The following is an 11,827-nucleotide window of genomic DNA, read 5'->3' on the forward strand; positions in this document are numbered from 1 at the left end:
ACCTCAGGACTGATGTGCCGAGTCACCAAGACCACCCTTGGGGGGCTCGGAGGTCCTGGAATGTTGCCAGAAGTGTCTGGTGGCTGGACTTTGATCCTGCACGGGAGACGACACCTGTATGAGGATGGGAGGATTTCACTGGGTGAATGGTGAAGGGATAAGTTAATTAGAGAGTGAAACACAGGGTTTAGAATTTCTGTACAGGGGGGTCTAGAGAAGTAAGATGGAGGAATTGGGGCGTGTCCTGTCCTTCTTCTTCTTCTTCGCCTCCATCTTCTGTGGTGATGGTGGCACTTTGGGATTGGTTATTACTAAAAGTGCACCGGTTAATAAGGGTGAAAGGTATTGGGGGAAATAGGTAAATATTGTATACATAGTTTTGAGTATAAAGATAAGTGACCACCCCGGGGGCTCAGAGTGTGCTCATGGCTGGCTTGCTGTGCAGACCTCTGTCGGGCCGAGAGAAAATCTTTTAGATAAAAAACTAATAAACACTGAAGACCAAGAAAACACCTGAAGCTTCTTTTCGTCCTTTGGAGCGCGGGCTGCCCAAGGCCATCCCGAGCCTTTCCAGGTCATTAAAACAGCCGAGACAGCGACAGGAGGGGGAGCTTTGCCTGCAGCTTTCCTGAGCACCTGAGCTTTAGTGTGCAGGAGCTGAAATCCTCCCTGAGCTGATGCTTTTGTGCCAACCAGAGCTCAAAGAAAAGGTGTGAGATTGTCCAAGGGTCTGGGATAGGGCCACATCCTGTTCTCCAGAGGCTCTGGGAATGCCTCTGCATGGCCCCCACCAAAAGAGGCCTTTCTGGGCTTTGCTGTCAGCCTGTTGCCCCAGGAAATCTGTACCAGACCAGGGCTGGGGGGCAGATGCAGCCAGAGATGGGATGTAAAACATCCTGGTCCCTCCATCAGCAGCACCAGTGGCTGACTGCATTGTTTCTACCCCAGGGATGTCCTGGCTGATCTGGAGGAGGGAATGGGGGTAGGAGGCTGCTGGGGGCTGATATGTGCAGTAAGGAGGAGCTGGAAGTGATGATTCCCTGGGGGAACAGGTAAATTCTGCTGCTCCCGGGTGGGAATCCAGACCCTCATTTCCCTGAGTTAAAGGCAAACCTGAGCCACCTGCTCCCTGTTCCCTAAATCCAGCCTGGCTGTAAGCACTCCCTCACTCTGCCTCTCCCTGCTCAGGGGAGCTGCGCTGGGAGCAGCAGCAGTTGTGTCCTGAGCCACCCCTGCCCCAGGGTGGCAGCTCCAGGCTGAGCTGTGTCCAACCCCGGCAGCGCCAGGGGAGGGCTCCGTGAGCTCCCTGCCTTTTTATGGTCAGGAATGTGTTTGCAACACGTTAATTAGGAGCGACCATGGCGGCCAGCACAGCCTGACCCTGTCAGGGCTGAGCCCTTCCTGCCCCTCTGAGAGCTGAGAGTGGAGCCTGGGGTCATGCTGAGACCATGGCAAGGGGCCACAGCTGGGGCTGGACCCCCTCTGCCTCCCCTTTTGCTCCCCCCAAGGCTCCCGTGGGGTCTGACCCCCTTCCCTCACCTCCTGTTCTGCCCTGACACAGGCAATGTGTCTCTATATCCTAGGTTTTGGGGCCAGAGCCCCATTTCTGCCTTGTTTACTTTTTAGCTGCCCAATGCCCATGGTGGGGGGTGTGCCAGGGTCTGGGGGTGCTCCCTGCTGCCTCCTCAGACTGGGGAGCAAATTTGACAGATTAAATATTTGAAAACAAACCCACAAACCAAAATAACTTCTCTAACCCTAGTGATAAATCTGTGTGGAAAGCTCACTGGAAAGTTCACACTGAGCTTTCAGCCAAGTGTCCCTCACCTCCCTGCCTACTCCTGGGCCTGATGGGAGCTCAGTTCAGCCTATTCATTTTTCACTTCCAGTTAAATATGCTTTTATTAAATTTTAACTGGAACATAAGGACTTGCAGTGCTCTTAATTTAAGATAAAACCTCCCAGGGGAATGGACCAGGAGCCCATTTCTCTCAGCTGGGAGCATGGTGAGTGTCAGCAGATACTGATGCTCTTGTCTTTTCCATCTGGGCCTGATATGCTCTGTTATTTGAGGGGGAAAGTAGCTTCTAAATATGATTTTGTGTTGGCAACACAATATGTGTTTGCCCTTGGAGGGCTCATCAAGGCACGGGCTGGGTGTGAGGGTGGTGCTTTCCTCCTCAGAGCAGGGACAATGTCAGATAAGCTGGAGGGGTTTTTATTTTCTCTAATTCTGAATTTGCTGTGAAGAGAGTAATGATCTGGCTTCACTCTTACACCTGCAGCCAGGTGAGAGTCAGTGGATGGGTGAGGATCCATAAAATGAGGAGAGGGGTGTTGGATGTGTCACAACAGAGCCCTGACCTTGCTGTGACCATCACCAAGCCCCTCTCTGCCCCTGGAGAGGGTGGGAGCAGCCATGTGAGCCATGCCAGAGGGGATTTGGGGGTGCTGGAGGCAGCAGGGAGGTGCAGCCCCCCAGGCTGGGAGCTGTGCAGGGCCTGCCCCCGGCCTGCTGTCACCCTTTGGGACCTCACTGCTGAGCAGTGACCAGAAATAAGCTGGTGCCAGTGGTGCCCAGAGGGGCCACAGTGATGCTTTGGGCTGGGAGCTGAGGAAGGGCTGTCCTGGGATGTGGCTGGGCAGTGGCTGGGCAGCTCTGGAGCAGCAGCAGGGCAGGGCAGGGTCAGCCATGGGCTTGGGAGGCTGCTGGAAAGGCTGGGGTGGGATGGTTGGGGAGCAGAATCAGTGTCTCTGACAGGGACATGGGGATCTTGCACCCCCTGCCATGCCAGCACAGGCACCTGTGCCCTTGGGCACTGCAGAGGGGGTGGGTCAACACCTCCATCCCCAAGGTGAGCTGACAACTGCCCAGGAGAGCGCACAGAACCCCTCAGTGTGTGTGGGATCCATTGGAGGCAGATCTGTGGTAAATGAGGGCCCAAGGAAAGTGAGGCTTTGAGCTGTGTTTGTGCAGCTGCTTCAATGTTTTCCCTGGCTGTGAAGGGTTGAGCAGGGAGATAAAAACAGATGTAATTAATGGAGCTGCTTATATGCTACTCTCTGTGACTTATGCTGGGAACAGGACTAGACTAAATATCACCATCACTGATAGGAGGAGGTGGCCAATTTACGGCCCTCTCTGTGGGGAGAGGAAGATCTGGTTATAATAACACTCAGCAGGGGAAAATAAATGTTTTACAGTCAGAAGCCTCTCAAGACAAAAAGGCCAAGCACTGGGGCTGGGTGGAGGAGGGCTGTGTCAGGAGCAGACCCCCAGGGAGAGCCAGGGTCCGGGACAGAAATACCCATCCCAGCCTGGGGAGCTCTGCTGTGGGGATTCACAACAGTGAAATCTGTACAGACAGACTGAAAGCCTCTGTAATGCACTTTTATAGAGACCTGACCTTCATGGGAGCTGTTGGGGGAATTGTAGGGATGCAGAGCTCATCCCAGCTCCCTGCATTTGGCCACCAACCCTGCTGTGCTCTGCCACGGGGTTTTCAGAAGGGTGACTTGATCCTGGTCCCGTGATGCTCTTGTGGTAAACAAGAGGAAGGATTTCACTGACAGCCCTTGGCTGGTGGCAGTCACAGGGCTCAGGCACCGCGGAGCCTCTGCAGGGTTCAGAGGTGGGAGTGAATCACAGCAGCGTCACTCAGCCTGCAGTGACATCCATGACATTCCTGTGACATCCATGACATTCCTGTGACATTCATGACATTCCTGTGCCGAAGTGCCCCCCTCCAGGGATGTGCTCAGGCATCACCCACATCCTCCATCCCCCCTCAGCCTCCCTGCCTCCAGCAGGTCCCACCACCCTCCAGCCTCTCCTCCACTGCAGCTGGGGGGCTTCCCAAAGGAGCTGGACACGGCAGTGGGGTGGAGGGGCTTTATTTATTCCCAGGTTTGCTGGGTACCCCCAGCTCTCACACAGCCCTGGCTGTCCCACCTCAGTGTCAGTGCCCTGCTTGTCTCCTGCTTGAGATGCTGAGCTGTCCCCAGGCTGTGCAAAGGCATTAAAATCCTTCCCCTACCATGGGTCCATGGCTGTGCTTCCCTGGCAAACAGCCTCCCTCCCCTTGGTCCTTCTGTGCTTCGCTCCTGGATTTTCCTACCTGAGCTGGGCTTGTGCCCAGCACTGCCCTGGGATGCAGCTCCTAAACCAGGATACAAACAAACCAATATTTTCCAAATGTCTCTAAAAGTGCACCCACAAGCTCCAGAGCTCAGTCCCTGTGAAGAAGAGCCAGAGCTGCACAGGGACTGAGCTTTGCTTCTTTCTCATTTTTCATCCCCACTTCACTGCTGGGGCCTGTGGATAAATCCCAGTCCAACAGTCCTACAGTTTTGGGGTCTGAAAGCTTCCTCCAGCTGGGCACTGGGGCCAGGGATCCGCATCTGCAGCCCCCCACATTGGGGGGTTGCACTTTCTTGCACACATCAACCGGGAAATGCTGGTTGGAGGGGCCAGAGCTTTTCACAGGCTCTGGGTGTAGATGCAACAGGGAGTAAGTCCATCCATGATAGAGGAGCAGGTGTTTACACATGGCAGTGGATTTTGGGGTTTGATCTCTCTGCTCTCAGCAAGAAGAAAATCCTGTGCTTGGTTGGTTCTTGGCTGAGTTTGTGTCAGCAGCATCACGGTTGTGATTTCTGGGTGCATTTGAATGAAAAGGATTCAACTGAACCCAAAATGTCGCCCGGCCCCAAGCCTGGAGGAGACTGCAAAGCCCTGGGGTGGGAGGGAGCTCTGCTAGCTGACGTTGAAGGTGACAGAGGAGCCATCTGCTCTGTGCTCCTGCCCCTCCAGCCCTGCCTCCCCCCAGGGCTGCGCGGGGACCCTGCAGCGCGCGGCCGAGCGCCCGGGCAGGGCTTCGCTCAGCTGGGTCAGCTCGCTGAGCTCTGCCTCCAGCGTGCTGAGCGTGTGGGCAGCCTGGGCCACGTGCACCCTGTGCGCTACCCTCTTGTGCAGGAGGCAGCTGAAGATCTTCTTGAAGCCCTTGCGGAAGTGCTTGGAGACCAGGGCGTAGACGATGGGGTTGACGCAGGAGTTGGCGTAGGAGATGACGTGCGAGAGGATGCGCAGCACGTACGTGGAGTGGTTCAGGGGGAAGTGCCCGAACCACACGCACAGGATCACCAGGTGGTGGGGCAGCCAGCAGAGGCAGAACAGCACGGCCACGATGATGATCATCCTGGTGACCTTCCTCTTGGCCTTCTTGGACTCTGACATGTCTTGGAGAGGATCCACGGAGCGCCACAGGTAGCGAATAGTCCGCACGTAAGTGAGGCTGAGGATGAGCACGGGGATGATGTAGCTGAAGATGAAGGTGCAGGTGTCCATGATCTTGCGCTGGGAGATCTCCCAGATGGGGTGGCAGACAGTCAGGTTGGCCAGCTGAAACTCCTGGTAGTAGCTGAGGTAAGGGCCCGAGAAGATGAAGGAGAGCCCCCAGATGACACAAATGGCCAGGAGGGCGTTCCTGGGTGTCCTCAGCTCCCTGGAGTGCAGGGGGTATCGTATGGCCAAGTACCTGCAAAGGGAGAGGGACATAGCTGCAGTCCTGGGGAGGGCACACAGAGAACATCACCAGGAGCAGGTTGGAGAGAGGGCAGAAACGATGGATTTGGGATTTCCAGGGCTGTGAATCACACAACTGATTCCCTGGGGCTTCTTAGGGACCCTGAGCTGTCGACGGAAGGAGACCCAGACATCAATTTGATCATCACAGGCCCAGTTTTATTGATCAGTACGGCGGGTTAAATACAGTTAATAATGAGCTTCATACATATTGCAAAAGTTGAGCTCAGGATATCAGCATCTACGCCTACTTCTGCATTCCTATGGTTCTACTTTTGATACTTTCTACATATTCTTAGGATATATTCAGGAATAATCTCTACTCCCTCTCCTCATGTTGCAGCAAGGTCACTGCTGACCTTTCCTTTCAGCTTGCTGACTGCTGACTTTTCTCCTTCAGCTTAACCAGCGGCATTATTTCAGTATGGCCTTTCTCAGCTAACCAATTATTAATAATACTCTCCACACTGAGCAGCACAAAGGACTGAGGAAGATTCTCTCCCTTACCCTGTCCCGTCACACTCTGCTCTTGGCAGTGGTTGTGGGGACAGTGGGGATGTTCCCATTGTGTCCCTCCCCTAATCCAGCAGACCCTCACTTGACCATCACTGTCTGGCACAAGTGATTGCAGCAGTGAGGATACAAAGGCAGGAGCAGGCGCCCAGGAATCCCAGACACAGCATTCCTTGTACTGGCACACATGAGAGCACATCACCCCTTTTCAGCTCTGTAATTAGCTGGTGCCTTAATTGCACCCAGCTCTGAGGCTTGTGCAAGCCCTCCCTTGCTCAACACATCTGTTCGCTCTGTGGGACACAGGGGGAGAGGCAGCCCCTGGGGGTGCTGTCAGCAGCCAGGGCAGGGCTGTGCTGGGATGGCAGGACACATCCAGCCGGGCTCCAGGCCCTCCCAGGGCTGGCACAGGGACTCTCCACATCCCACCTGGCAGGGTTTGGGCACCCAGTGGAGCAGCACCAGGAGCTCCCAGCCTTTCGCTTGCTGCAGGGTGATAACTCACCGGCCCTTGCAGAGGCAGGGACTGAGGTAAAGCACAGGCAGGAGCACCAGGCTTCCCAGCAAAACCCACCCTGAACAGGCTGGGATAACCACTGGGACAAGGGGCAGCACGGGGACAGAAAGGGGCTTTTTGTGAATAGAAGGGGAGGGTGGGAAATTCAGTGTGTCAGCTCAAACATCCCAGTGGTTTTTTCTCCTCAAGTTCTGCCTGCTTTGCCAGGGGCTGTGGGGAGGGAAGGGGCTCTCTCTGTGCATCCCAGGAAGAGCCAGAGCTGCACAGGGACTGAGCTTTGCTTCTTTCTCATTTTTCATCCCCACTTCACTGCTGGGGCCTGTGGATAAATCCCAGTCCAACAGTCCTACAGTTTTGGGGTCTGAAAGCTTCCTCCAGCTGGGCACTGGGGCCAGGGATCCCCATCTGCAGCCCCTCACATTGGGGGGCTGCACTTCCTCACATCACATCAACTGGGAAATGCTCCTGGATTCCCCCAGGAACCCAGGGAGATCCCAGCACTCAGGATTTAGCCCCAGGGGAATCTGCGGGCAGGATCCAGAGAAAGGAGAGCCTCAGGATGCAGGCAGCCCCTCCCCTGCTCCCTCTCCTACCTGTCCAGGGACACGGTGGCCAGGGTGAAGCTGCTGGCGTACATGGTGAGGTAGATGAAGAAGTGCACGGCCTTGCACATGAAGGGCCCGAACACCCATCCCTCCAGGGTGTAGATGGTGGCTTGGAAGGGCACGCAGAAGAGGATGAAGCAGAGGTCGGCCACCCCCAGGTTGAGGATGAAGAGGTTGGTGGTGTTCTTCACCTGCCCGTTGCGCAGCAGCACGGCCAGCACCAGGCTGTTACCCACGGTGCCCACGAGGAAGATGATGAAGTACACGAGGGGGATGATCACGGACTCGGGCTGCCAGCCCCCCCCGGAGCCCGCCAGCGAGCCGTTCATGGCCGGGAGCGCCAGGCCCGGGGCTGGAGGGGGCAGCGAGCGTGGAGAAAGCACCGGGGGCACACGGGGTGAGGGGGAGCGCAGGGAGATCCGTGTGGGGTGCGGGGAGAGCACGGTGGGGAGGAAAAGGGAAAGGGGGTGCAGGGAGAGGTCAGCGAGGAGCACACAGGGATGCACAGGGAAGGGGTGGGCAGGAAAGGACGTGCAGTGGGGAGTGCAGCAGGGATGCAGAGGAAAAGGGGGTGCACGGAGAGGTCAGCGGGGAATGCACAGGAAAGGGGGTGCAGGGAGAGCCCGCTGGGGAGCACAGCGGGGATTGCACGGGAAAGGGGGTGCAGGGAGACTGCAGCAGGGATGCACGGCAAGGGGGAGAAGGGTGCAAGGGGAGCACACGGGAGCCGCACGGGGAAGGAGGGGGTGCACGGGGAGCGAGCGGGGGTCCCGCCGGGGCGCACGGGGAGCCGGGGGGAGCCGGGGGCCCTTCACCTCCTCCGGGCGTGCGGGAGCTCGGGGCGGCTCCGGCGGGGCGGCTCCGGCGCTCTCCGTGCGCCGGCGGAGCGGGGGGGCCCGGGGGCTCCGGGCGCGGCTCCCGCCCGGCCCCGCGCACCGAGCCCCGGGGAGGGACCCGCGCCCCGGGTAGGGACCCGCACCCCGGGAACGGATCCGCACCCCGGGAACGGATCTGCATCCCGGGAACGGACCCGCACCCCGGGGAGGGACCCGCACCCCGGGAACGGACCCGCGCCCCGGGAACGGATCCGCACCCCGGGTAGGGACCCGCACCCCGGGTAGGGACCCGCGCCCCGGGAACGGATCCGCGCCCCGGGAACGGACCCGCACCCCGGGAACGGACCCGCACCCCGGGGAGGGACCCGCACCCCGGGAACGGATCCGCGCCCCGGGAACGGACCCGCACCCCGCTCCCCACGGGGGGCTCGGACCGGGCCGGGTGTGCCCTGGAATGGGGAGAAATGTCACTCAGTGCTGTCACCCCCGGGAGGGGCTGGGGCAGCCGGGCTGGGCGCCCCAAAGGGAGCTGGGCACCCCAAAAGGAGCTGGGCACCCAAAGTGAGGCGTCTGCGGGGTTTTCTTATTGCCTCCCCCTTCAGTATTCACTGAAAGAGGGTTGGTTTGTTCACCCCCATGGCTGCAGCGCTGGTATTTAGGAATGGGGATCCTCTGCCTGCGCATGTGTCCGCATTTTCCATCCTCGCACCACAACACCCGAGGTGAGGTTTTCAGAGGAACTGCATTTCTCCCCACGGCTGGGAGGGCAGTGTGATACATTGCAGCCAGAACACATCTATTTCGTGCCATGTCTTCCTCCTGCAGAATTGCCTTTTTGGTCCGGCACGGGTGGAAGCCTTGGGAGCTGCAATCGGCTCTCCAAGGACTCTCCGTCTGACCCCACCCCAGCCTGCCTTGTTTTGCTTCTGTGGAGAGGGAAATATTGAGTGCGTCGATTCCTTCTGTAACTAACTCGCTCCGCAGCTTCTCCGCTCTCTCAGCGCGCGTTCAGCGCCCAGCCCGCCGTGCTGGGGGCTCTGGGGACACTCTGGGAGATGCAAAGCTGTGTTTCGTGTCAGGTACAAACAGGCGATGTGTGTATTTGTGAATGCGAAATGTGTGGACCCCGACAATGGGAGAGCTGTGAATTCTAATAATAACTGAGGAAAATAAAGCATGGAAAAAGGCCTTTGAACCTATCTTTTGTTTGCAATTAACCCTGGTTGATTTAGGAGCACTGGAATTAAGGTGTTAAAGATGTTGCTTTTTGCTTGCATTCAATCCATAAAAAAGCTCTGCAATAATAACCTTTTGAAGTATAATGTTAGAATATTACTTGTATCCTTGAAACTATAGCTTTGGAATATATATAAAGGAAATATGCTTATCTCATGCCTTATTGAAGCAGAGAAAAACAGCTTGAGAAAGGAAGATGAACATCACCTCAAGGGTTTATGGTTTCAACCAAAGGGAAACTGGACATCACTGTAATGAGATTTATAGTCTCTGCAATTAAAAGGTGGACACACATCTGGGGAGCTGGACCCCATCAGATGGGATTCGTCTTTCTTCTTTCAGAAACTGGACTGTCACCATCTGGGGATGCTCCTTTGAGATACATCTGAGAAATTAAAATCACAATAGTGTATAGAATTGTGATGTAAAAATTTGGAATAAAAATTGCTGTTGAGTAAAAGATTGGAAATAGAAATTGCTGAAAAAAACTGATGAGTGCCCCTATAAATACCTGTAACCATCAATTATCGGTGTGCAGTTGGAGGGAAAACTTCCCCCACTGTATTGCTGTATTGCTCATACTTTACCACATTAAATAATAAATTGATTGCTGCTTGAATATTGGCCTAGTCAAGCTTCTTATTCATAACACTCCCAGCCCTGGTCACGGCCCCCAGAGCACACAGAGCCCTCTCCACCCTCGGCTGCCCAGCCCCACAAATCTGCTCCTGCTTGGAGATAACCAGACCCCTTTGGGGTGAGGATGCTCCGTGTCCCTGATGACATCCCACAGGGAAAACCAGGCCATAATGAACAAAAACAGGCACAGTGGAAACCCGGGCTCCCCACAGGGCTCAAGGAGCTGCTGAGACACAGAGCACAGCTCTGCCTTCCTCTGCACGTCCCCAGGGAGCCACTCCTGTGCCACAGCCCCAGCCACGACCACGGGGATTGATGGAATCTCATGGGAAAGCCTGGCCCCAGGGAGGATTCACCCTGTGGGACCTGCCCTGTGTCCTCAGACACCACAGGGGATTGGGATGGTGGTACTGGTGGTGTCGTTGGTCAGCCTGCACAGAGGCTGTGTCCATCCTTAGGCTGCAGAGTGAGATTATTAAAAATAAAAACGAGGGGAAACGCTCAGTTTCTTCCCAATAGCAGTAAAACCTGGGAGTAGCAGGATAAAAATAAATAGCAGCAAAATATATTCTTGTTCTGAGACCTAGATGGGTTACTTGGGCAGGAGTGCAGGAGGATGAACCGGGTCCCCAAAAGCAAGATCCTCTGGCCAAAACCAAGAGCAAAAGGCCAAAATCAATAGCAAAAGGAGAAAATCAATAGGAAAAGGCCACAACCAAGAGGAAAAGGCCAAAATCAATAGGAAAAGGCCACAGCCAAGAGGAAAAGACCAAAACCAATAGGAAAAGGCATGCTGTGGGGCTGGCAGAGGGATGTGAGTGCCTGTAGCTCTGTGGATTTATTCTCTGCAGCTGTCCCTGTGACACCAAAGGCAGCTCAGCCTCGCTGCAAGGATCCCCTCAGGGCTCTGCAGGTGGAATTCACACACCCAGGCGCTTTTGTCCTCCCATTTCCAGGTTCCAGAGGAATAGCAAAGCTTCCTGCCAGTGTGCAAAAATGGTGGTGTTGCAGAAATGTTCCTGTGCCACGCCTGGTGGCTGTCCTGACGCTGAATTAGGTCCTTTGGGTGCTTTTTGGGGCACCTGAAGGTGGGTGCTGCTGTGCCAGCCTAAGCCAAGCCTGTGTGAACTGGCCCAGCTGCAAGAGAGGAGCTGCTGTTTGTAAAATGGGCTTTAATTGCTGTGCCTGCTTAGTTCAGCATCATCCTGGAGCACAGTTTGGTTCAGATAGGGAATGAAATGAATCCCTGAGAGATGCATTGGGAGCCTGGAGCAAAGAGTTTAAAACATGTGCACAGAAAGCTGCCACTTGAGGACATGGTTGATTTTTATTTATTCCTTTTTTTCCCCTTTGAGCTTTGCTGTCTGTGAGAGGAAAGGAGAAGTTTGAAATCAGGAATAACAGGTCACAGCTGAGCCCTTGGAGGCGGAGAGGAGCCAAATTGCTTCTGAGAGTGTGACAGCAAAGTGAGCCAGGCAGGCAGAGCCCAGGGTGGCAAAGATGGGTCTGGGGGCACAAACAGCTCTTGGAGCAGTTTGTACTCATAGGGGTTTATGTAAATATCACCATTAGGTGCTCAAATAAATTTGGTGTTTGTCCCAAATGAGGTAGTCAGCGCGATGTGCAAAGGACCTGGTCTTTGGTGCTTACAGCATGAAATAGCTCCGGGATGAGGTGAGATAAGGGCAGTCTCTCCTTTCGCAGCTGCACTGCCCGAGGGGTTAAGGCTGCTGGAGGTGGAGGATTTGTTTTCAGCGCTCAGCCCGGGGCAGGTTAAAGCCCCTCTCCCCAAGGGCTGCCCGGAGCAGCAACAGCAGCGCCAGGAGGGGGGGCACCCTGGGGGCTGATTTTGGGTCACTTCTGGGTGGGTGAGCGGGACAGGGTTGCTGGGGCTGAT

General features: G+C 55.7%; 1 protein-coding gene across 1 annotated transcript; it reads right to left on the reverse strand.

Annotated features, from left to right (window-relative positions):
* Nucleotides 1-4,756: 4,756 nt before the first annotated feature.
* GALR2 (galanin receptor 2) lies at nucleotides 4,757-7,554 on the reverse strand. Its single transcript, XM_059485999.1, has 2 exons — nucleotides 7,208-7,554; nucleotides 4,757-5,537 (listed from the first exon to the last, which is right to left on the reverse strand). The coding sequence occupies exons 1-2, from the start codon at nucleotides 7,546-7,548 to the stop codon at nucleotides 4,757-4,759; spliced, it is 1,122 nt and encodes a 373-aa protein (XP_059341982.1). The 5' UTR covers nucleotides 7,549-7,554.
* Between the last annotated feature and the right edge of the window lie 4,273 nt (nucleotides 7,555-11,827).

This window comes from Ammospiza nelsoni, chromosome 19, assembly GCF_027579445.1.
Source record: "Ammospiza nelsoni isolate bAmmNel1 chromosome 19, bAmmNel1.pri, whole genome shotgun sequence".
In the NCBI taxonomy this organism is placed as follows: Eukaryota; Metazoa; Chordata; class Aves; order Passeriformes; family Passerellidae; genus Ammospiza; species Ammospiza nelsoni.

What these genes read in the sequence shown, in the direction of transcription:
- GALR2 (XM_059485999.1), bottom strand. Translation starts at nt 7,548, where the DNA reads ATGAACGGCTCGCTGGCGGGCTCCGGGGGGGGCTGGCAGCCCGAGTCC. An exon ending in GCCACCGTGTCCCTGGACAG is followed by an intron (nt 5,538 to 7,207) that starts GTAGGAGAGGGA and finishes CTCCCTTTGCAG; the next exon opens with GTACTTGGCCATACGATACC.